We start from the raw sequence: 26,838 nt of genomic DNA on the forward strand, positions 1-26,838 counted from the left end.
GGACAGTCCCCCCTAACAAAGAGGTATCCAGTTCAAAGTGTCAGCAATGAGGTTGAATAACTTTGACCTGGATAGATATCAGAAGTTAGAGGTCACGCTAGACTAATGCTTCCGTGTCTTTGAGAAGAGCCTCTGGCTCAGGGGAAGTGTCTGGACATGTTCATACTAGCCCATGCTAGCCCGATCTTTCGCCTCCCAGAAGAGGGAAGCAGGAAGAGCTATGGAAGCCCTTGGCCTTGAACTCTCTGCTTCCTCACATTGTCACTTGATTTTAGAGCTAGACCAGGACATCTGTAATACTGGCCTCAGAGCTGTGTCTCTAAGGGCTGCTACCTATGTGAAGGTGGCACTGAACTCTACAGAAGGCTATTTGCATCACAGATTTATACAGTGCACAACCTCTGCAGCAGCAAGTTGCCAAATCACCCTGCCTTTCTTTCTTAGCGTGGTGTCCTGAGGCCCTGTCTTTAGCCTTCTGTTCTGTCATCGTGGCCGACTAAGTGCACACTAGAAAGCAGACACTGAGCCAGATGCTGGCCAGATGGAATTGATTTCTACAATGCGAGCCCACCAAGAGAAGGAAACATTTAGACAATTTAGATATCAAACAAACATAGAGCCTCAGGCACCAAGTCTGGGGAAGCTCCACAGAGGAGGCAGCTTCTTTTATTTATTTTTTTTGGGGGGTGGGGAACAGGTAGGAGATTGAACTCAAGGCTAGGGTGATAGCCTTTAGCTTTTTTACTCAAAACTGGTGCTCTACCACTTGAGCCACTCCTCTGCTTTCAGCTTTTTAACAGGTTAATTGTAGATGAATGTCATGGACTTTTCTGTCCTGGCTGGCTTTGAACCAAGAACATAGGATCTCAGCCTCCCGAGGAGCTAGGATTACAGGCATGAGCCTCTGGCACTGGACAAGGCAGCTTCTTGATAGCTGCCTTAGACAATGCCCAGGTAACAGAGAGAAGCAATCAGCAGAGAGCAAAGGATGCAAAGGGTGAGCAAGATGGATAGGATTCAGACCAGGAAGCTCCTGTGCGCCATATGAAGTATACATGTCACGCCGTGGGACCACCAAGGCGTTTAAGCAGGGTAACCTTTCTGAGGAACAGACGCGACAGATGCAACGTGTCACTGCCATGGCCATTCGAGGGTGCTCTTTCACCCTCTTACCTGAGGCTCTCCCCTCCAGCAGCATGTGCCTCCTGTCCACGTGCTATTGTTTCAACAGCAGCAGGGAAGAGAGATGGTAGGAGATGATCCTGCCCTTGCTGGTGAACCCTGAGACTCATCCTTTTTAGATTCATTCCTTTGGCTTGTGCTTTGCCTGTTCAAATCCTTGGGTTAGATGCAGACCATCCCCCTTTGTCCTATGGAACATAGTACTTTATCCTTTGTATGCATGCACATTTATACCTGCATCTTTTGGCTCTCAGAAATAGCACTTCCTGAGCCCAGTGCTGGTGGCTCATGCCTATAATCCTAGCTACTCAGGAGGCTGAGATCTGAGGATCATGGTTCAAAGACACCCCAGGCTTTGAAAGTCTGTGAGATTCTTATCTCCAATTAACTTCCAGAAAACTGGAAATGGTGCTGTGGCTCAGGTGGTAGAGCGCTAGCCTTGAGATGAAGAACTGAGGGACAGTGCCCAGACCCAGAGTTCAAGCCCCACAACCAATCAAAAAACAAAAAAAAAAAAGGAAATAGCACTTCCTGGCATTTTGAGGGGTATATATTGATTATATTATTAGTTATAGTAATGCTTACCATCAGGACTGACTTATTCAGTAACTCTATCCAGGGATGGGGGGGTCACAGGACACCCCTAGAACATAGGGATTCCAAAGCAATAGGCCTTTCCTTCTCTTGTCTTTTACCTTTTGACCACTGTGAGAATTTTTGTGTATCTATTACAAATTCAAATATTTAAAAACATAGGAGAGACAAGGACATGGGACAGGAAAAGGGCAGAAGGTATGTTTGATCATCTACCTACACGTGCATACCTGGTCTTCTTTACCTCCAAAAGGATTTGACCTCTTGCTATGAATAGGTTTTTCAAATCCTCATCTCTTTGGTGAGAAGACTTGAAAATCTAAGTGAATCAGAGAGTTAAGAGCCTAAGATCCTAATGTTGACTTGGTTACCTTACTAGCTATGCCACCTTGGCCTGGTTAATTAACCTATACAAGCCTCAAGAACCTCCAATATAAAGTAGAGGCATCAGTAGCATCCTATAGGATTGGGTGAGAATGAAATAAGTTCATGTATATTGTGTGTACACACTGGTCACTGGCATATACCACATCACACATGCCAGAGTTCTAGAACACCTTGAAAAGTGAGACCCCTACAAATGCCAACATAAGCTGTGGGCAATGACATCGAAGATGCTCCCTGGGCAGGCTTCAGCCTCTGCATCTGTCAATAATTCTGTGCTATGTCCTCCTCTCCACAGTTCATGACCAAGAATCCCCACAAGCGCCTAGGCTGTGTGGCCACGCAGAACGGAGAGGACGCCATTAAACAGCACCCATTTTTCAAGGAGATCGACTGGGTGCTCCTGGAACAGAAGAAGATCAAGCCCCCCTTCAAACCCAGAATTGTAAGTGGAACCCTAACATGTTCCATTCGACAGGCCAGCGGGTACCTATGCAGCAGGCTGTGCACCCAGAAAACCTGGCCGTGGGTGTGGCTTACAGCCCTGGTGACCAGCAGGCGAAAGCTGGGTTTCTCCCTGAGGAAGGGACTCTTAGGCCTAGAGCATGGACTGCTGAATATATGGGACTCACAACACTCATGAAGGGATGGCCTGTGGTGGCCACAGCACTGCATTTCTTATTTCTGCAGAGACTCCTTTGTTTATTTGGGTCAAAATTTACAAGGCTTCTTCTATATCTGGTAGAAATATACAGTTTCTTGATAGATTAATGAGGTGGGTTTCTTTGTGTGATTGATGGACTCTTTGAAAGCATACATTTAAAGTAAAATGTTAATACTGCTCGCAATCATGGTATAGCACTAGTGCAGAGCAGGAGGTCTAGGTGCTGTGGGGGAAGACTGGCCCTAGGGTTCTGCCTGGAAAAGCTATTTCCTGGGACCTTGTTAAGTCCATTTCTCACTCCCAGGTGGAGTACGGGGGCCAAGGACATCAAGGATGTGTGACACTCAGAAGATGGAAAAAGAAACTGAACTGCCATCTGGGCATAACTCTTAAAATAAAGATTGTGTCTTGCCAGTGGTCTGCCACTGATGGAGAGAGGGCGAGAAAAGAGAGGGAGGGAAGGTGAGAGGAAGAACATGAGAGAGAGCATCAGTGACAGGGCCTGTAATGTATGTGGGACGTGTTAATTGTGTTGTTTTGTAGCCCAGTGAGACAATCCATCTCAGACTGGGACTCTGGTAGCCAGCAGGCAGATAGATTCCTGGGAGTTGGACGGGAGAGTATAACATGCAGATACTGAGAGCAGAGAAGCCAGGGATCCAAGCAGAGGAGATCTGAGATCATCCAGTCAGCCCTCCATCACCTGAATTCTGTCAGCGGAGTCATAGGAAGCTGACAAAAATCAGACTCTTCAGTCTGATTCTTACCCAGCTCCTATAGAAAAGACTCTCTTGGGCTTTGTGGATCCACAAAGAAGAATTCTATTCTCCATGAGGCTTTCTGTGATTACTGATAGTGCTATGATCTTAGCATACTACTGGAGGTGAAAGCAAAGTTGAAGGGCATCAGCCAATCCCAAAGAGACCATTCCTGGATGTTTAATCAGCTACCATTCCTCTTGTACTTTCTCCTTTGAACTGCATGGTTTTTGTTGGGAGTATTAACCTGGGATAGACTAGGTATAAGATCCCCCTTGTTTCTTTGTGAACCTCTCCTCTCCTTTGGCCTCTCTCCCCATGGCTCTGGACCTCTGCTCCAAGCTGTGACAAGGGTTTGACATATGGGAAAGTATTAGGATATAGCTGCTCAGGCTGACTGGCCTCTGCTTTACATGTCAGCCTGCCTGGAGGCTGAAAGCTGGGACCTCTATCCAAGTCTCAAAGAACAAGATTTACTGACCCCATGTAAATGGAGAAAGCAGATTCCAGTGGCCTAGCGGAGAGAAAAAAAGGCTTGGATCTATCTGAGGATAAATTTTAATTTAGATTTAACCTAAACTAATCATCCCCTAGAAAAAAGAGAAATAGAGTTGAGTCCTCACCCAGCTAGGAAGAAATTAATGGCTAGTTAGACATTAACACTGTCTTGGGACCCTGTGTCAACAAAATCACTATGAATTAAACTTGGGGTGCCCCAGGCCCCACAGGACTGCACAGAGATGGAGGAACAAGTAGTCTGTCTGGTGTAGGGAGGAGAGGATCAGGGAAGATTCTTGAATGTATAGGGGAAAAGAGTAGATAATGAGCATAGGAAGTTAAAGAGTCTCTAGAGACACCCCTGGAAAAAAGGGAGAGTCACAAAGGACATTTTAACATAGCAATCATGGAGACAAGATTCTCCCTGGGATATGTAGGTGACAGGACCTTAAGGGTGAAGGGCCAGGGCCAGGAGTTTTGAGTCAAATCCAGTAGATACACATCAAGTAAGGGCAGAGTGAGGGGAGGAGAATAGTGTATGTCAACTCATGGACCTACAGGCTGGAGTACAACCCAGTCACAGAGGAAACAAGAGTGAAGAACAGGTAGAGGCTGGTGTGTGAACTACTTTGCTAATGTGCTGGCAGGGATCCCATTTGGACTATCTCTGTCTAACCTAGAGACAGGAACTCTCATGGACAGGAGTGATGATCCCCTGAGAACCAGCAGGAAGAAGTACTTCCCTAGGTCAGGAGTCAGGTGGGATTTCCTAGGTCCCTGGAGCACAAGGGATCAGAATTTTCTCTTCCTCGATCCTCTCAACACCACCACCAAGGACTGAGGAGTAGTCTTGATCACTTCCTTTCCTGGGGCGGGGATTGGAAGCTTCACTATCCCTTGAGTGAATGGCAGGACATGGGCCATCCGGAACCTCCCTACATCTGTCTTAGTCAGTTTCCTAAAGTCTGCCTTCACCATTTCCATGGAGACTTGACTTCTGTGTATATCCTCACTCTGCCCTAGAACGCCAGAATTATCCCATACCCTAGGTGGGCGCATCAGGGAGGCTTTATTAGGCTGATTAATTTCAGCTAGGGGGAGAGAATGAGAGCATCTTGGAGAAGAAGTATGGGACATTGTACAAGAGGTGTTCCTGGTCACACTGGCCGAATCACGTGGGTCCTTACAGTACTCTCAGCTACAGGTCTCTAGAGGCTTATTTCAACACGTTAAGTGCCTGGTCACATCTTCATCCTTGAGACCTGAGGTTTCTCTCAAGAGAAATATCAAAATTGGGTTTTAGGAGATGCCTCCTGTTTAGTTAACCATCAGGAAGGTGTCCCAGCTCTGTTCCTGAAATATGAAAATGGCACCAGCACTGAGAAACTGCATTTCTTGACTCAGAAGGCCTTAAAGAACCAGGGTGAAAACTCACACCAGGTTTTTATGAGCCATCACCTCCCCTCTCATTCCCCCCCCCTCCGCCCCGTCTAATTGGCTCAGGGTTACCCCCTGGGATATGGGTATCTACTTAGTCCAGATGGCAGGAGGAAGCAGGTACATCCTTACAATAAGGTAAACAGATGGGTACCCACACAAGGCCACTGGGGAGACACTGACAAGCTGAGGCATATCCCCACAGAGCTCTTCCTTCTACTCATGGGAGAAGACCAGCTTTCCTTGGGCTTAAAGAGTCGTGTGATGTAGATAGCAGTTCCTGGGAGAGCAGTTCCTGGGGAAGAAAAGACTTTGGCAGAAGGGGAAAGGTGGTTCTGAGCCTGGCATTGGGAAGAATTCTCAGCTGGCTATGGTCGCAAGGAGATAGTGAAAAGGTGTTGACAAGCAAGGAGCGTATAGTACATGAACAGCCCCCATCTCCTGTGGGCTGATATCTCCAGTTTGATCAGATGCTGGGGTATTTGATGGAACTCAGGGCTCCCTCTGTCTGGGGATAGCTCCATTTGCTCCTGGGACATTCCCTGCACACCAGAATGCCACCCATCTCTAAAACTTGCTCAGTAGTAAGTGTTGTACTCCTCCGCTTGCTGCCAACTGGATCACCTGGGGGTATTCTACATGTTGGATTCAGGAAGGAGCTGGTTTTGTGAGATAGTTTGTCAGGCACTGAAGGTGAGACTTAGCTTAGCACTCCAGAAGAATCCAGGTGTACCTTCTGACCTTTCTTGACTCCCATCACACAACCAAACTTGCCTCAGCAGGCTTAGTCTCAGCTGGAGGCAGGGGCCCTGGCTCACACCCACAGAACCAAGGATACATCAAGAAAATAGCTCAGGGCTTGACTCTAAACCCTCTGCAGAAAGCCTTCCCCCCATCACCCAGAAGATATCACCAAGGAGATTATCCAGATTGGAGTCTGGAATTTGGCCTCTGGTCTGGTTCCATCACATACCTCGACTGGCTGCTGTCCCTCCAGGCTTCTGCCTTGCTGAGGTGTTTGCTGAACTCAGATTTCTGCTCCCCTGGTGTCTCCACCTCTCTGTGTCACTCCTGCCCTGATTCCCAGCTATCATGAGTGCATCTGGGTTTCCTGCCTTCAGACGGTCACCCCCCCTAACTAACTCCCACCCAGGACACTTCTCAGTGGCCTCTGCTTCCGCATGGACAGTTGCGTCTCTATTTGTCCTCTCAGCTGTCATATATATCCTCTTTCCTCTGTGTTCTCATTTATATTTCTCCTCTCTACCCTCTTATCTACCCACATGCCGAACTGATTTTCTACAAGTGATGTATCATCACTACCAAAACCAAAGCCTACACCAATGGGTGCTCAAATCATTTACGGGGATTGGCTGGCTGCAGGGCAAGGGCACATGGTAGAACATGTGGATGAATCCCTGCCATGAGTGAGCAGGGGACTAGGAAAATTATCATGGCTTGTGTCAAAGCTTTTGATATTTGATTATAATATCTAAACATGGAGTCCACTGGTCTCTCCCCTTGGGGACTCACTTCAGAGATGGTAGTACTTACTATGTAATCACCCAGGAAAGCGGCACATTTAGCTTATGTGCTAATAGTGAGCTTACCTTGCTTTGGGGCCATAGGGAGAAGAGTGGTGTGTTTGTAGGGCATCATCTGAGTCTACAGATAGTGGGGGTATTCTGTCCACTCGTGGCTTCCTCTTGTGTGTCTATTCCTTGTTCTCCAAAGCATTACATTCTGAGGTTATGGCTCTCGGGGCTTTCAGCAATGGAATTGAGGGGGAAGCCAATATAGGAAGAAGAGAGCTGCCTCCCCAGAAACCTAGCTGTCCTCAGTGAACACCAAAGACGATGAGGGAAATGCTGGCCAAGTAAACTTCTTTTTGTGTACGTGTTCTCTCTTTTCAAGTTTGCTTCAGTGTGAATGTCCCTCTTTAAGGTAAGGCCTCCAGAGTGGGGAGTCTCTCCAGGTAGGTGAGCCCGCAGGCCCGGTGACATAGAGGCCCCTTTCAACCTCATGATCGTCTCCATCCGGCCATCCATGCTGCATGGCAGGACCCCCGAGGGAGGCCCCTCCTGCATGCTCCTGCATGACTGGGCTGTGCTGAGAGGAAACCTGGGAAGTGGGCTTGAGACCCTCACACCTTCACCTACTTAGCAGCCTGAGGAGGAGCTCTGACGAACAGGCAACCCCTTCCCTTGAAGCTAGCCCACCTGGCCAGGAACTGAGATAGCTAGACCTATCCATGAATCTAGAGGCCAGAGGACCATTAAGCACCATCCTCCTCCTCCATCCTGGGGTAGGAGCACGAATCAGCTGAGTCCTGTAGCCTTTCACTGAGGACATATGTCCATGCTGTAGTGACAGCCCTAAGCTTCCAAGAGGCTACAAGCTCCCTCCATGAGGCAGGGCTCTGGGCCAAGGGTGGAGGACCTGAGGAAGGGCCAGAAATCTGATTTATTGGTAGTTGGCACAGGAGACGGCATGGTACAGTAGGTGGGGGACTGGTTTTGATCCCAGAGAAACTTGGAGTGAATATATTGCTCTCTTAGGACAGCCATATGATTCTGAGAATTCACCCCACCCTGGACCTCTAGTCTCCTTTTTTGTAAAAAGCTGTAAGAATGCTTCTCTCATATAATTATAAAATCTAAGGTGCTATGTGCCCTTGTAGTTTCTCCATCTACCACCCCTGACCCAACCTGTTAAAGCCCTCAAGAAATAAAGAGTCCAAGAACTGAAAGTTAAGGATTGTTGTGTATAGTATGTGGAGGCTCTTGGATACAGCCATCCAGCTTGACTGGTAGAATCCTGGCATGATTCGCAGTGCCTTACATCCATAGAGTACTTGAGGTAGAGAGGAAGCCCTCCAGGAGTCTCAGGCTGAGCAGGGCTGGCCTGGGCAATATTCCTGCTACTGAGGAGTTAAGGGGCCAAGTGTTCAGATAAGATGAAGAGGGCACATGCAGTCAGGTAGTAGCCATTGGAATGCAGAAATGCATCTGAAGGCTGGGAAGGAACATGATTCAGAAGTTGGTGGAGAGCCAGCTGAGACTTATTTCTCAGCCACTGGTCTGAGCTGATGGAATACTGAGAAAAGGGAGGATCTATAAAAGGGTGATTTGCCCGATGGCTAGGATTCCCCAACCTTCTTGCCCCCTGAGGTAGAGCCCCAAGTTTCCCCACAGTACGTCACCCTCTTTCATTCTGTGAACTTGCTTATCACCTTTCCTACCCTTGCCTTTATTCTCAGTAGGCTGTGCAGCCCTAAGTGCTCCAGCTTTGAAATCGTAGCTGTCACCAATGGGCCATCCTTCCAGTGCAGCAGGCTCCCAGATGTCTCTTAAGCCAAACAGCCATGCTGGAGCACACTGGACTTTTCACAGGAGAGTTTGTCATCTGGAAATTCTAATTTCAGAAATATTTCTGTGGTTCAGTGTGGGGCAGCAGCCAGTTTATTGGTAGGCCCCAATCTCTACGTACACCCTAGGGAAACTTCTAGCCTGGGCTTGGTTGGGCATTTTTATAAGCAGAAGTTTTCTTTTTCTCTGTCTCCTCAGTGTTCCTTCCTGACTTGAGAGCCGTTAGGTTGGGATATACCTTCATGTCCATCAAAGTGGTGTTTAGTAATTTCCTTCCGGCTCACCAGCTCTTGCAGCGTGCTGAGAACATGGGAGGACTTGCGAAGCTATACATGATGGGGAGGGGACATGGAGAAATCAGCGCCAGCATCTTGGAGAAAGCTGGGAAGGGTTAGGAAGAAAGGAACACCTGAAGAAAGGTGACTTCAGACCACTTCTCATTGACAGGGATTTAATGAGATGTACCTGGTGCCTTCTCTGTAGCCCTGGAGAGGATGGTTGATGAAGGCAGGAATCCCTTACCTAACAGTACCACTGGAGAAGTTTATAGGCAGGCGAAGACTCTAATGTGAAACACTTAGGGAATTGCTGGCAATATGGTAAAAATGCAGGACATTTTTTTAACACAATGCTGTGAGGGAGAGGCGTTTTGAACCTTGCCTCGCAAGGTTGCAAGACAGAAGGTAAGAGATAGCATAAAGAAGAGGACTTTGTCAGGCAGAACAGGCTGGGAGCTAGAGTCTTAGTAGTTTCTGGATTAGTCTTGCAGAAGATGCTATTCAGGTGGGGCTACATTGCTACATCTCTGACCATCTCTGCAGAAAGGGCAAAGGATAGTACAGTAGCCAGGAATATGAAGACATAGGAAAAGGTTGGCTCATGAGCATCAAAGTAAAGTCAGAAGGAACCTCAAACCTTACGAAGGAGGAGCTCAGTGTTGCACCATTAAGCCCTCAAGTCCAAATTTGCTCTGGATATTTCACGTACTGACAGGGTTCTCCTTCCAGCATTAACTTTCAAAATTAGGCCTTGAATCTCCAAAGGCACATTGGTTGTGGGAAGAAAAATGCCCTAGCAAACGCTTTTTGTATTCAGAGGTACTGGCATCCTGTTTACTTTTTTCTTGTTTGTGTTGAGAATAAGGATGCAAATAACAGGACTCACACTAAACATCATTCAAGTACTACTTCAGAATTCTGGGATTTGACAAATCTATATTAGGTTGATGGAGGTTTACTAAGGATTCACATGAGCCTCTGTCTCTTCAAAGTGAGAAGGCCTAAGCTAAGGGCATACAGGCCAGCTTCCAACCATGTTTTCCTGGCTACTCCTTTCTAGGACCTATTCCACCTTGAAAGAGATTTTCTTAGAGCATAGAGCTTGATGCCAATGGACATTTCTGACATGTGAGCCTTGCTGGATATGAAAGAGAGTTGAGAATGGATAGACAGGTGAAGTACAAAACAAACTCGCCCTAAGTAGAGAGAGAGAAAGTCAAGCCTTTCACTGTAGGCTTATCAATGAAGACAACCTAGAAAATAAAAGCAGACCTATCCCTAGCCTTTAACTAGTACCTCTGATAGGGTTTGGCAGCCACAGGACTTGGGTAGTTTTCTTGGGAAGGCATGGCACAGGTACCTGACATGCTGGCATTCTAACAGATGATCCCAAATATAGCCAGCCCAAAATATGAGACTCTAGAATTAAAAACCCATCTCTCTAACACAAAGCAGCCGAGGTGAGGCGAGAACACTGGTCAGTGCTGTGTGTGCTGTGTTTTTGGTGTTACTGCTACAACCATCCTGAGCAATTAGCTGGAGCTCAACCATAAATGAGGACTTAGGAATCACAAGGCCCTTCCAGCCTTCTGGGTAGACAGGGTCTATGAGGATAGGGACTTATGAGGTCTGTAAGTCAATTTTATTGACATTAACTTTACATCAACTATAATATACCTATTTAAAGTATACATGTTTAGCCAGGCACCGGTGGCTCATGCCTATAAGCCTAGTTGTTCAGGAGGCTGAGATCTGAGGATCACGATTCAAAGCCAGACCGGGCAGGAAAGTCCATGAAACTCTTATCTCCAATAAGCCACTAGAAAACCAGAAGTGGCACTGTGGCTCAAGTGGTAGAGCGCTTGCCTTGAGCTAAAGAGCGCAGGGACAGAGCCCAGGCCAGAGTTCAAGCCCCACAATCGACAAAAATAAATAAATAAATAAACATTTTTATGAATTTTAAAAATGCATCTACCCATGTATCTAACTACTCACTGAATACGAAGAACATACTCATCCTCCTCAAACATTTTCTGGTACCATTAGCCCCAAGCAACCCTTGTTTGGGGGTTTTCTTCCTAGAGTTTCATATCAATGGAGCCAAATTCTATGGTGTATATGTGTGTGTATGCGTGTGTGTGTGTGTGTGTGTGTGTGTGTGTGTGTTTCAACATCATGCTTATGAGATACGAGTCTTATTTTTCAGTTTTTATTATGGAAAATTTCAAGCAAATACTAAAGTAGAAAGAGTGGTCTCATGTGCACCCATGGCTTGTCACCCAAGGTCAACAATTAGCACTGTTTTGTTTATCTATGAAGGGATAGAGTTTCTTTTACCTACTTTGTTCAAGGTTGTATCGCCAGCACTTAGAAACCTTCCTACCACATGCTAGGTGTTTATTTATTCTCTACTTGTGGGTGAATGAATAAATTCCAGAGAGCTCAGAGATCTCTGGATTTGTCTAGAGATTCTCTTCCAGAACAAGCTCTAAACTCTGTTATCATTGAAGATCCATTCTAGTCATGTGTGGAAATTTGGGGTGAATAGCTTCTGCATTAGGAAACTTAAAATGATCATTGAATGGTGAGAGAAATTGAGGGACCTTATCTTGACGCGAGAAGCACATATTTCAATGTTTACAGTTCCTGTTTCAAGGCCAGCAGGCAGCACAATAATAAACTCTAGGCCAAGAGAACTAATCTCTATCTAGAACATTTTCATAAATAAGGCAAAGGGGGACATTGGCAAGTGGAGAAACGTTGTCTTTTCCAGGAGCAGACTGGAGAGCTTCCCTTTTGGGTACCAAAAATATCCTTGGAAGAGCTAAATCTCAACAGCTGTTAGCCATAACACTGCTTTGCTAAACTGATAAATGAAAATGGTCTCCACAATTAGCAGCAGCAAGAGGTCAGGTCTGCCACAGTTCAGGTAACTGCTGGTGCCTCACTAGCCTTGGGTCTTGCCACCACTTGTACTACCATCTCACAGCAGGGCCCAGCTCAGCAAATCCAGGCCCCAGGGAAGACATGGCAGACAGGGTACTGGCTCAGTTTCTTCCATGGATACCCAAACATACATCATGTTTTTCTACACCATGTTCAGCACCTAGACCATCTGTATCCTACGGCCCTATATCAGAGTCCACCCAGTAAAGGGTTATCAAATTGGTTTAGTGACACCAAGGTCAGGTGCAGAAAAAAACCTAAAATGAAGAATAGGATAAGATAAAATAGAAAACTATAATAGAATATTAGAGTGGAGGGCATGCATATGATACAGGCAAAGCATACCTTGTTGACTCCTTAGGAATGATGATGGGAGACGATATACATTAGGATATATATGAAATGTATTTCTTACCGTTGATCATAATACCTCACCTAAGGGTGAGGCCCCTACTATACCCTGGATATCCAAGAAATGGCCTCAAACGCTTAATAGACTTAGTGGGCTTATGCACTGTGAGTTGTATTGAATACGTTCAACTGTTTATTTTTAACTCAGCAACACATAACACACTACTGACAGAAACCATTGCATGGTAGCTTGTACTGGGCAGTGTGCTTCATTCCTGTGCTCAGATGGCCAATCGATGTCTCACAGCAATTCACCATGGAAGGCAGACAGCACATGCTGGGGAACAAAGCCTCCAGGTCAGAACAAAGCTGAACACCAGTCCTGACTCACATCTGACTGGCTGGCCTAAGGCACCATGGCAAGCTGTTTAACATCACCAAGACAGGTTGAAACTTCTGAAATAAAGATCCAGAAACACAAAAAATCAAAGAAAGGCTGGATAAATGGGAATGTAAACAGGTTCAACTGCTCTAGAAAGCAGAATGGAAGTTCCTCAAAAAAACTTAAATTTAAAGCTCCCCTCTGATCCAGCAATCCCACTCCTGGGCATTTACCCAAATGATCTCAAACAAGACCACACTGAAGCTACCAGCACAACCATGTTCATTGCAGCATTATTTACCATTGCTAAGAAATAGAACCAACCCAGATGCCCCTCAATAGATGAACAAATCAAGAAAATGAGGTATATATATGCAATGGAATTATATGCTTCCATCAGAAAGAATGCCACCATCCTATTTATAAGGAAATGAAAAGATGGGAAAAAAACCATACTAAGTGAAGTAAGCCAGACCCAAAGAAACATAGACTCCATGGTTTCCCTCATTTGTAATAATTATTATGTATAGGATATTCCTAACAGAGGATCACAATAGCTATGAATATATGAAGGTATAAAATGATGCTGATTAAGTAAACTCAATGATATGGAAATGAGGTTTTTTGTGCTGTTTGCAGTTATTTCTTTTTTCTTTCTTTTTCTCCTTTGTTTTATCCCCTTGTCGCTGTTTTTTATTTTAGTACCCTGTGCCTTGTATATACGTTTATCTGATTTGGGGAAAGGAAGGGGAATAACAAAATGGTGAAATAAAGGACAAAGGGTGAACCAGTACAACAGTGGTACTTACTTGGAAATGAACTTTACAACTTGGTTGGGGGGGAGCGGGGAATGGAGGGGAGGATGGAGAGTGGGAAAAAATGAGGAAGGGGTAACATTGTTAGACAAGAAATGTACTCATTACCTTACATATGTACCTGTAACCCCTCTGTACATTAGCTTTACAATAAATTAAATTAAATTTAAAAACATAACCACAACAGGGATGTTGTGGAATTCACTTCCCTTTATAGGCTCCACAAACCAGATGTCTAAGACACAGTGCAGTGCCAGCACCTGGCCAAGTCTCCAGCTATGAACTTCATTACTTCTTTTCACAAGAAGAGACAGATGCTTCCAGGCACAGTGCTGAGTGAAAACATAAGGCTGATGCCCACATAGAACACTAGGCTGGCAGAGAAGACAGTCACTGGCTGAACTATTATTTAGTCCTAGTTTTAAGAAGTGCCAGAAAGGAGAAGCCCAGGGAAGGGAGGAAGGAAAGTATAGATATAGAACAGGAAAAGATGGCTTTAGAGATGGATACCCAGAAAGAGCATCAACAGCTTGTCTTCTGTGTCAGGTTTCATGGCTTAGCTGCAACCCTGGAGAGGGGAATGAACGCAGCCCCTGCCCTCAGTTCTGCTCACCTATAGAGAGAAAGCCTGCTGCTCTCTGGGTTGCAGGGAGACTCTGAAGGGAAAGGAATGGAAGGGACTCTCAAAGGAAGGGAAGCTTGCAAGGCTGGGCTGGACATTGCCAGTGTAAGAAATAGCAGCAGACCTGCCTCATACCATCTGCTACTTGCCTTGCCAGGGAGCTGAACTTCAAGAGAAGCCTAGAGATGCCTCTAGGCCATTCATGAATTCCAGATGGAATGACATCTATGTGCACCAAATGGACAACATAGATTCACAATGATCATGAGGCCCCAAGTAGCTCTTAGGGGGATAGCATATGCTTTACATTTTCATTACCAGATTTTCCAATCAAGTGGTTCAAGCCAAAGTGTGCTCATGTAGGCCTAGGAAAGTTTGAGGAAGCAGGAATGAGCCCTGCCTTAACAGCTGTTCAAGAAGTCTTCCATAAGAAAAATGAGAGAAAGGGGTCCCTGTCCTTTCAGTCAGGTGGCTATACCTGTGCTTAAAAGATCCCTTTAGCGAGAGCCTCAGACACACAGTGTATATAAGGGGGATGTTCCCCCTCGTTTTCATGTAGAGACACATCAGCCTCTCACCTGTGCATCGTATAATGGTGGGGCCTGAGGAGATGCCCCATGCTGGGAAGGGAGGTGGCTCCTGTGGTCTGAAGACCTTAAGCAAACAGGAGACATTTCAGATCCTGGGAAAACTTCTCAGGGTTTTCTCTTCTGTGAGGATTCTTCAGAGAGAGTAGATATACCAGAGAAAGTAAGAGGAAATCTTTAAATCAATAGTTCTAGAACCCAGGACCTTGAATGTTAGACAAGCACTCCACTATTGAGCTGGAACTCTAGCCCTAAATCAGTGATTCTTAACCCAATTGGTAGAATTTTCTACTCTTTGTGAATATGATGCAGTAAACTCTCCAGGAAAAGCCAGATGTGTGCATCACACCTAGTATGGATATACCTTAAAGCCCCTCCTGTGGAACAGGAACCAGCAAACTCTAACCAAATCCAGCTGCTGCCTATCTTTGAACAGTCTTTTTTTGGGGGTGGGGGGTCCAGTCGTGGGGCCTGAACTCTGGGCCTGGGCACTGTTCCTCAGCTCTTCAGCTCAAGGCTAGTGCTCTACCACTTGAGCCACAGCACCACTTCTGGCTTTTTTTTCTGCTTATGTGGTGCTGAGGAATCGAACCCAGGGCCTCTTGCATGCAAGGCAAGCACTCTACCACTGAGCCACCTTCCCAGCCCCTCTTTGTACAGTCTTTAAACATTAAAGAATATTTCATGACATGTGAAGATGATATGAAATTCTACTTTCACTGGAGTCCAGCCAGGGCCCTTTCCTTACGTGATGTACTGTTACTGGTTGTCATAAGGGCAGAGTGTTATGCTTGTGATGAAGACCACATGACTCACAAAGCCTAAAATGTTTATGCTCTGGCCTGACACAGACATACTTGCCAACCCTTGCTAGAAGGAATAGGACCTCAAGTTAAGAACGGGTGCATGAGATGCTTCAGTTTTACTAGAAATGATTGACCCATCAAATGTAAAGGTAGAAGGAGCTTTGAAAATCATCTCAAAAGCTCCTCATCTAACCAATAGGAAATGAAGAACCCATTTCCTTCTTTTTAATGGGAGTAGGAGCCACCACCAGGGAGTTGTAGCAGAGTCCTCCTCTCCTTCTGGAGCCTTCCAACCCCACACTGTCTTCCAACCAAACTTTCAGTGAGTTGCCCTGAAGTTCTGTTGAAAGAGCAGCATTTGGTCACAGCCTGCCCCATCCCCCATGATGGAGATCCTTGACAGCTGGTCTGTGGAGCACAGCGAGTTCCCATTGTAATGGGTGGAATTGCCTCGATGGCTGAAATGTGGCTGGGGGTAGGAGAGAGGGGAGATATTAGCTAATAACTAGAAACTGAATCTGTTTTTCTTATCTCTTCCAAAGTGAATCTTCCAATGGAATTTGAAAAATCTATACATCTATACATACATGTATATACACACATTACACATATGTATACACATATGTGTCCATGTCTATTTGTGTATATATACACCTGTACATGATACATGCATTGTGTAAATGCAAATGATACACTGCTGTATTTCATATATGTGAAATGTATTTCATATGTATATGTGTATTTCTACATTAGTAAACAGTAACAGGCCGGAGGGGGAGAAGGGAAATGGTTGAATTCTATTCAACAGCTGAATTGACAGAATTCAGTTGTAGTTAGTTGTTCAGAAGGCCTGGCGGTCTGGGGGAACTGAGAGAATTTGGTCCATTTAACAAATATATTGGTGCATTTCTTTTATGGCCAGAGATGTTGACTGTTTCTTCATGTGTCTATTGGCCATTCTTATTTCTTCATCAGAGAGGCCTCTCTTTAAGTCTTTAGCCCACATTTAAATAGGGTTGTTGTTTCTTTGAGGATTGGTTTTAGGGGGCTTAATTCTTTTTAGCTTTAAGTATATTTTTGTTTTTTGTTTTTTTTTGGGGGGGGGTCCGGTCATGGAGCTTGAACTCTGGGCCTGGGCGCTGTCCCTCAGCTCTTCAAATCAAGGCTAGTGCTCTACCACTTGAGCCACAGTGCCACTTCCGGCTTTTTTCTTTTTGCTTATGTGATGCTGAGGAATCGAACCCAGGGCCTCATGCATGCAAGGCAAGCGCTCTACCACTGAGCCACCTTCCCAGCCCAAGTATATTTTGGATATGAGGCACTTGTCTGTTGTATAGCTAGTGAAGATCTTCTCCCATTCTATGGGCTTTCTATTTATTTGATCATTGATTCTGGTGCAGAGTGATATATAAGGATCTAACTTCAGTTTTCTGTACATGCATAGTCAATTCTGCCAGCAACCTTTGTTGAAGAGGCTTTCTGCCATCCTGTGATTTTTTTCTCCCTTATCAAAAGATTATGTGGTTATAAGTCTGTAGGTTCATTTCTGAGTCTTGAATTCTATTCCATCGATCCTTAGGGCTGTTCATGTGCCAGTACCAAGCTGTTTTTATAACTACCAAGTTAGAATGGCCATTATCAAGAAAATGAATAATAATAGATGCTGGCAGGGATGTGGCCAAAAGGGAACTCTACTACACTCTTGGTTGGAATGTAAACTTATTCAGCCACTCTGGAAAGCACTATGGAGGTTCCTCAAAAGATTAAACATAGAGCTTCCCTATGACCCAACAATCCCATTCCTGGGTATTTAAACAAATGACCACTAACCAGCCCAAACTAATGCCACCAGCACAACCATGCTCATTGTAGCATTATTTACCATAGTTTAGATATAGAATCAACCCAGGTGCCCCTCAGTAGATGAATGGATAAAGAAAATGTGATATATATGCATATGTACATACACATATGCATATATATGTATGTATATGTATATATGTATACATACATGCGTATATATGTATGTATGCATATGTATATATGTATATGTATATATGCAGATATATAATCTTTGCAGAATAGCCACCAGAACCCTGTCCTTTCCATTTTTAGTTGCTGTGAGCTTACAAGGTAAATGGGTCTTCATTTCTTTTGCCCCAACATGGAAGTGACTTTGCTAAATAGAGGTCACAAGGATAATGCAACCTGTTCAGATAGGTGGATTTTTTTTAAAGAAAAAGAAGATGAATTGACAATATTTGACAACCAGGAGATTTGACGTGAAAAGTCAGGAAACTGGAATTTCTTAGAAGGCCAGAAGATCTGGGTCTATGCTCTTGACAGGCAGCACAATACCAGAGGAGAGACATACATCCCTAGCTCCTCTGACCATGCTCTCCTGGTGGATGCCAGGCTCCTAACACAATTGTGCCAGGCACACACATACCCATCATAGAAAGGGGGTATTTTGCCATCAGTCATCAGTGCTCTAAGTCAAATCCCTCTTCTTCTGTTCCTTCATTTTGTTTTTCTTATCTTGCTTTATTCCAGAAAGTTAAATATTGTCCATTAGGAAATACAAAATCTATACCATGAATGTCATGTCAGTGGTCATAGGTTTGACCACTAGATTTAGTCCTAGATTTAGTGCAGCACCTGGTGGATGAAAGCACACGGGTTGCCCAGGTTATTCTGTGAACTAGTAGAAATTTCTTACAAGTATCTAGTATCTATCTCAAAGACAGTGCTGATTGCTTCACTCCTATGGTATTGAGGAGGAAAACATGTTAACAAGTTACATTTGCTCTAAGCCATCTGCTCTCACCACTTCAGTGTATTATCTCATTGAATTCTTATAACAACTATATGGAGAGGACTACTAATATTTCTGTCTTATGGATGAGGGACTAGGATCACATAAAAGGAAGGAAATCCAAGTGGCTGGGCTGTAGAAATAAATTGTAAGTCACTAAGCTATACTTCCTCTTAGATGATGGTGTTTACAAAAACCAATGTGCTTTACCAGTGAGTTCTCAGATTTTTATAAAGATCAATATAAACTATGGAAGGAACAGAACTGAAAAATAATGCCATTGCTTAGCATAAAAGGAAGTTAAATCCAGAATAATTTAGACAGACATTAACAATAGCGTTTTGAAACTGATAAGAAAAATAAAGAGATCCACTGCTCCTTTACATGGATTCAACCAGGCCAGATATCTCAATTACAGAGCTTTAAAAAAAATTTCAGAAGCCTGGAGCTCCAGTCATTCCAGCTCCCTAATTCTTGGACAAGGCTCAAGTGTGTTTGTTTTTGGATACACAACCAGGCTTTCTTGTAAACCTTGAGTTTAAATATATATATATATATATATATATATATATATGACAAATATATATATATGACATATATATATATATATATATATGACAAAGGGCTGTGGACATAGTCAATTGTAGAGCATTTCCTCATCATGTCAAGACCCTGGGTTCAATCTCTAGGAACACACACACACACACACACACACACACACACACACACGATAGATAGATAAATAGACAAACCCAAGATTTTTATTTTCCCTTCAATTTCACCTCCAAAAGAGAAATATTTTGAAATATAGTAATTAGGGTAAAACCCACTTAAAGGGATTTGGAATAAAAGAGAGATAAATTAATTAATTACAGATAAATTAATTAATTAAAGTTTATGGGGGGGGGTGGTTTCTAAGAATAGTTCATGCCCAGACCAGATCTCAAAGCAATTACATAGGCTCTCTGGGGATGCAGCAGAATCAGTATGATAGTTACTTGCAGAGCCACCCCCAGGTAATCCCCCTGTGTTGCTGAGATTGAGAGCAGCTGCTCTAGGCACTGGTTGCTATAGAATCTGACATGTCTACTACAGTATTGGTAATTTGGATATGACAGCAGTTTCATTGGTACGAATGGGTACTGTGCAGTAACTATAGGGAAATGACAAAATAGAACATTAAAGCCAAATGATTAGAGACAGACAAATCATCTCCCAACATTTAGAAAGATGGAAAAGGTAGACTTGGGATAATGTTGAAAGGGATAATACTAAAGTGAATATCTAGAAGTTACCATGAAAATTAGTTTGTGGATGTTTAGGGGGTAATTACTTAGGGGACAAGTAATTTTATAGCTAGCAGAGAACTTCAGGAAGAAATTTGTATTTTCCTCCAGACAACCAGTTAAACCAGTTTATAATCACAACCTTATAAACAAGATAGGCTGCTTGAAGCTCAGTGTGATTAGCCACAGCTCACAAAGTGCTATGGCCAGTCTTGTCCCCAACAATATTTTTAGAGATAACCATGCCATCCATTTGTCAAATGACAAAAAAGCTGGAGGATGTAGCAGATAAGACAGATGGGATTTAAAATAACATGTGTGCAGTATTTTGGAGTTTTCCTGAGTTTTAGAGCAGTCTGAAAGTGGAGTCTATGTGTCATGACTACTTCCTAAATAGGAAGCTGAGAGATTAATTACAAAATCATTCTTTATGGTGATTTTTCACAGGCTAGAAATTTGTGCCAAAGTTAAAAGCCAAGGCTACGTGTAAAGGATTACATTTGAATTGAAAACAAAATAATTAATTTGAGAAAAACAACATTAGTTTCTTAGGACTGCTGTCAGCAAGTACACAACATGGATGTCTTATAGCAAAAGGAATTTGTTCTGGGGACTGGAAGTCAGAGATGATGATGTCAGCAGTGCCATACTTAATTCTTTCAGCTGCTGGTAACCTGGAATGTGCCTTGGTTGGTAAAGCCTAACTCCATTCTTCATCTGGCATTCTCCCAGTGTTGGGTCAACAAATTCCTTTTCTGTTTAACTTGTCCAGAATCAGTTTCTGTTGTTGAAAACTAAGAATCATGAGGAATACAGACAATAATGTTGTTCCCAGTTTTCACAGTACAAGAGTGGTATGGAAGAGCAATGTTATAATTTTGTTGATTGGCTTAAATGGTACCTTGACACTAATCCTGGGAAGCCAGTCTGTCTCAGGGTCCAATTTTCTCCTCTTGTAAGGATCCCAGTCACATTGCAGTGGGACCCACCCTAATGGAATGGTCTCGTCTTAATTTGATCATATCTGAGAGACCTTATTTCCTTCCACATTTGGTTACATTCTAATGTAGTAGGGGTTAGATCCTCATTTATCTTTTTAAGGCAACACAATCCAACTGATAGTGTGGTTAAACTAAGATAGCATCCTTGCTTTATCTCAGCCACTGAAGTGATAAGGCATTGATCTTATCTTAATATCCATTTAATTTAGGGTTTCAATCAAGTAGCTGGTAACACCACTGCACTTGGCATTGTACAGGCCCAAGAGTCCAGAATTGAGCAGTCAGCTCAAGAAGAAGAAGATGGATGGAAAAGATGAAAGGGCACTCAAAGGACTCATGAAAGTTAGGTGCTGTGAAAAACCCCATGAGCAGCACAGTACTGGATGAATTCTGTGTGTTTTACCCTGTTCTCCACGAAGAAATCTGGAAGTATGAACAATTCTTCATAAAGGAACTTGTATAGAGAGAGAAGGGATAGAGGATTGTGTTTAGAGAAATTACTGAGTTAATTTTAAATTCTCTTCTAAACCTCATTTTTGCTAGGCAAGGCCCTAGGCAGTAATAATTTGTTTTTCCATTTACTTCACTCACCATGCCTATAAACATATGCACATATAATCTATTGATTAGAATCTGTAAATACAGAGAACATATGTTTGTGTGTAAATAAAGTTTCAGGAAATGTTCAGTACTCACTCTAATACTTTACATTCTTCCATTTTCTTTTAGAATATATATGAAAGTGAAAAATAGCACTTAGATAAGAATAGTGGCATTTTAAAACTAGGAGGGATTTGGTGACTGAAATAATGTAATTTCAAGCAAATGAACATGAAGTATCTGCTCTGCCTGCTTAGTGGTGAATACCTCAAGGACTAGGAGAGGGGAATTTGATGAACAGGAGATATAAGGGAGCTGCGTATGGTCACATGAGATATTAGAACTCACATGTAGCTATATTCCCAACAATCTGTAAGTTGAAACAGTAGGATCATGAGTTTGAGGCCAAGCTATGCTACATAAAGAGATCAAGGAAGAAGGAAGGAAGGAAGGAGGGAGGGAAAGAGGGAGGGGGGAGGGAGGAAGGGGGGTAGGGAAGGAGGGAGGGAGGGAGGGGGCAGGGAGGAAGGAAGGGGGGAGGGAAGGAGGGAGGCAGGGAGGGAAAGAAAAGAATTGAGAGTGTAGTTCCTCAACACCACATAAGCAGAAAAAGCCAGAAGTGGCACTGTGGCTTCAGTGAGTTGTAGCGTGCTAGCCTTGAGCTGAAGAGCTGAGGGACAGCGCCCAGGCCCAGATTTCAGGCCCTACAACTGACAAAAAAGAAGAAGAAGAAGAATAGAGAAAAGAAGGAAGGGAAAGGAAGGGAATCTGAAGGGGCCAAATTCAGGGACCAGGCAATGCCATGGAACTAGGAGGAAGGTAAGGTAAGAAGAGCCTTGTATCATGGAAACCTTCAAAAGGCCTGGGGGAAGCTGGCATTTAGGAAGCTGGCATGTCCACCCCTACCCGCCCCCCACACTTTCAGCCATACCTATGAGGCATAGAACCCAACTTGGGCACATTTGGCTTTCTGTGTCTTTGCCATCATTCATAACAATCAGAAAGGAAAAGGATGCCAGGGACCAGCAAGACAGTCACATGAAAGCCAGCCCTATGACACAGCCCATCACAACACAGTCAGGATGATCTGGAAATCAGATAGCATTCAAGAGCAAACACCACTGGCTCTGAGAGCTCGTGTTTGTGGTTGCGTAGAGGGCTGGAGGAGAATCACACCAGCCAGACAGCAAACAAGCATGTGCTTCTGCCCATCTCAACGCTGATGTCTAAACACAGCCTCTGTGGAGCCGCCAGGCATGATGGATAAGGCAGGCCTGGGGCCTCTGCTTCTGGGATACACTCTTGGTGGGGCGGGGGGGGAGTTTGAAAGTGTTTTCCTGTGTCCTTTTCCCCCCACTGCAGACATCTCAAAAGCATCTACCATATCAGGCTCAGAGCCCTCAAATCTAAGACCTTATTTCTGAAGGAATGCCAGGAGCAATGGAATATTCTTTCCTAATATCATCCATGAGAATCAAAGACATACCCACCAAGTCCCTAAACACATCTATCTTGATGGAATTCTCCCAAACCTTGGTTGTAACTGCTCTTGTTCCTATATTGTATCAGTAATTAGAGAACCCTGTGCCCCCAAGCACTGGAAAGAGAGAGCCCATTAATTAGGCTGAAATCTCCTGTTTTACAGGGCCCCTAGGGCACAGTGCTGGTCTACGCTGTCTAACTCTAAACTCTTCATGAGTCAGAGTCAGCCCCTCCCTACTCCTACCTCAAATTCTCCAAATGACAAACCCCTCTGGCAGGAGAGCAGCCAGTGGCCCTGAACCCTGGTCACGTTGCTGGCTCTAGATTAAGCAACAACAAGGGAGGTGCATCCCTTCCTTCTAGCAGATAGCTGGGAGTGTCCGTCCATGCTGGGCATTGTGCTAGACGGTAGGAATGGAATGGTGAATTCCATCAGGTCTCCACTTGCATAAGGCTGACAAGTCAGGTAAAAGAGGAACTGGGTATGTGAAGTTAGGAGAGATGGTGGTTCAAAACGCTCTTCCCTGAAGGAAGAGAGTCTATACTGCGGGAGGAAAAGGGATGTGGGGCAGAAGGCAAGGAGGAGAGAAGACACCTGGGAGAGGCTCACCTGTGCAAAATCTGAAGGGAGGAGAAAGTCCATGAGCATGGAACGCCTTGTGCTTCACGGGGCCTGGGGAGCTGAGGCTGGGAGAGTAGACAGGGATGTGATCTAAAAGCCTCCGAAGTGAGTGAGTACAGGTATTCAGGACATGCTCCCGAGCATGCCACAGAAGAGAACAATCACTGGGAAGAAGCACTAGCACATTCAGACAGGCCCTGGCTCCATACGAATTCAGAATCTGGAGGCACACAGCTTCATATAAGGTATCTCATAAGCTGGTGCCAGAAGCTCCTCAGTGGGCACATCAATCACATGAACAGTCCTGGGTACCACACCCAGCAGGCACATAATGTGTTTCCATCGTACGCAGCACTAAGATTGGGAACTGAGCAAGAACTCACAGTTACCAGCTCCCTACTCTCATTGGGCTTTTCATTGAGGATAGGGCCTCACTTGTGACCCTGTGTTACAGAGGTTAACATCTGTGTCATATAAGTGGAGGTGAGGAGTGGTAGACAGTACCAGGATGAGAGTTCAGCCAATGACCTAACTCCTCCTCTCTGCAGCCTTCCCTGAGTGAGGCCCAAAGGTGATGGAAAACAACTTCATGGAGGAGGGAAGCTATGCAGTCAGAATGGTGTTTCCCATATCCAGTGTCATCTCTCAGACTGGCAATGCAGCCAAGAGGCTGTTTGGGCATTGGGGGAAGTATGTGACCAACTGAGGACCAGGATACACTGTATCCCTAGAATGTCCTCCTCAGAACCTAGGTGTCAAGGCTCCAGGTTGCTCCAAGAGGGAAGGCAAGGCATTTTGAGAAGTAAAGTCAGAGAATAAGGATATAATTTCAGTTCTTTCCAAATTAGGGGATGCTATGCTGCCGATGTGTCAGTGATAGGGAACAAACTTTCTAAGCCTCTGATGTGAATAGTCAGGAGTGTGGCCATATGGGAATGTTGGCTATTTCAATTGGAAATTAGTAACTGCCTGGATTGGAGATGTAGCTCAGTGGTAGAGTGCTTGCCTAGTGTGCCTGAAGCCCTGAGTTTGATCCCCAACACAGTTGTGCTTCAGACCTACTGGATGTCTTTTGGTTGTTCTTTGGAATGATGCTCTGGTGCTTCCCAAATTCTTGCCATCACCCCTTCAGCCCCTCCATCTAGGCTGTCTTCACTGAACACAGTAGGCCCATATTACATAGTCCTCCTCATTCTTCAGCTCCTTGACCCGCTCCCTCCTTCAACAGAGATTAAGTGTTACCAGACAGGTAACACTAGGCCTATCATCCTAGCTGCTGGGGAAACAGAGATCAGGAGATTGTGATTAGAAGCCAACTCAAGCATGAAAGTTCATGAGAGCCCATCTCAACTAATGACTCGGAACTACAGTATACATCTTTTATCCCAGCTGTTGGGGAAGGGGCATCTGGCTGGGGGGCATTGGCCTGCATTTGTCATCCCCAGTAATACCAAGGAATCACAAGTAGAAAGGCAGAAAACCCAGGCCTACCCAGACATAAAGTGAGACCCTGCCTTGAAAAAAAAAGTTTAAATAAGAGCGCAGAGATGTGGCTCAAGTATATAGCACCTGCCTAGCAAGCAAAAGGCCCTGACTTCAATCCCTAGCACTGTCAAAAAATAAAAAAGGTGTCACCACACCCTTTTCCCCAGCCCGCACCCTCCCGTAGCTAACATGCATGGTGGTGGGGAGAGGCTTTGTTTTGTTGTTCCTCTCTGAAGTGGCTCTCAGCCTGGGCCTCCCTTTTCCTCTGGCGCTTTACATCCTGGAGAACAACTAGTCCTGCCCAGGGTCAGCCTTTCTGGCAGAGACTACCAAGCCACTCCTGAGCTTCCCATTTCAAGGGGCAACACCAACATTCTGCAGCTACAAGTCCTATGACTGGAAATCCCTTGGTTTTCTGTCTCCCTTCTGTCCTTCCATGCTCTCTGAGACCTGAATTATGCAATGCAGATCCAGAGAGAGGACACCACGCAGGCCTGAAGTATTGAGGAGATTGGAAAGAATAGCTCATCCCTGTTGTATGCTACCTATGATTCTCTTCAATCCACGCCATGTAAAAACAGAACCCCTGCCTGCTTCCCAACCCAAGCTTCCTTCTCCTTCTCTTGCTCTGTCTCTCTGTCTCTCTGTGTCTGTCTCTGTCTCTCTGTCTCTGTCTCTGTCTCTCTCTCTCTCTGATCCACAAAGCTCTCAAACTATGTTTAAACCATTATGCCAGGTCTTTCTGGCATTATTTTAGCCTGATGGCTTTTCCTAAGTATGTCTTGCTTGACTTTGACCCTTGTTTGTATATCTCATCCCATTTCTCCAGTGTCTTTGTTTCCAGTCCACTCATACCATAGGAGGCATCATGCTGAGACCTGGATTTGAATTCTGGCTCTGCTCTTTCTTAGTCAGGTGACTCTGGCCAAGCCATCGAATTGGCTCTTTGAGCCAATTTCCTCTACTGTAAAATCAGGATCCAATGCCTTCCTGTTCCGAGGATCAAATGAGGGAATGAAGACGAAGGTGCTTTGGAAACCCTCAAGCAGCGCCTCCCAAACTATTTTCTGCATATCTTTGCTCTGAGGAGAGGTTGTTCTCAAGCTATTCAGGGGGAAAACATTTTATGTCAAGTTTAAAGAATACTAGTTACTTCTTAGAGATTTTAATTTGCTCGTGTGCGTGGCAACTGTCCAAGAACAGAATAGAAAAATACAACTTTGTCTCAAAGCTGCTTTTGGTTCCTGGACTACCTGTTAACACCATTTATGTATTAAGATTGTTTTTCCTATAAATAATAACAACCTTTCCATAAAATCATCCAGGTCACTAATCCTAGGTAGTGCAATGAATCGGTATCTGAAAAGGCACTGCTGGAGTGCCTCCAACCTTCCTGCCGTGTGGCTCTGTGCTGAGGGGCCATGGACACTGACGGTTTCAGCACTTGGACTGCAGCTCACCTCCCAGCATCCCCATGCTGGACACTGCCCCAGGCAGTTTGGCAAATGCACTGTCCTGTGCAGACATCTTTTGTGTTCCATCTTTGTCCCGTCTTTCTCCCTGCAAGGTGCCCTCCTCCCATCTCTCCTAACACAAGTGCGGCCTGTTCTTCAGACTTAACCAAGCACTTTCTTCTCTGTGCATTGTGTCTTAGACAAGAAGAGTGTTTTCCCAACTCAGCCTAAATGCAGAGAGCATTACTTACACTTCTAGAAACTAGGATTTGTATGTGGGTTGCTTGATTGCTGTTCTACAAACCCAGTCACTGTAAACCACACAATTCCATTTGGTGTCCAACAACGTGTGAATCTTTCTCCGCTGGGGGATGAGCAATAGGTTTGCTCACTTCTTTTGACATATATTTACTAACTGCCT

At 44.6% G+C, this 26,838-nt stretch overlaps 1 protein-coding gene across 1 annotated transcript in view; it reads left to right on the forward strand.

The window, feature by feature from the left end:
• Positions 1-26,838, forward strand: part of Prkce (protein kinase C, epsilon) — a 435,536-nt gene that overhangs the window by 405,029 nt on the left and 3,669 nt on the right. Inside the window, exon 16 of the mRNA XM_013017906.1 lies at positions 2,459-2,605. Coding sequence (XP_012873360.1) covers positions 2,459-2,605 — 147 coding nt within the window. The remainder of the gene's footprint in view (positions 1-2,458; positions 2,606-26,838) is intronic.

The sequence above is a fragment of the Dipodomys ordii genome, unplaced genomic scaffold, assembly GCF_000151885.1.
Source record: "Dipodomys ordii isolate 6190 unplaced genomic scaffold, Dord_2.0 Scaffold37, whole genome shotgun sequence".
Lineage (NCBI taxonomy): Eukaryota > Metazoa > Chordata > Mammalia > Rodentia > Heteromyidae > Dipodomys > Dipodomys ordii.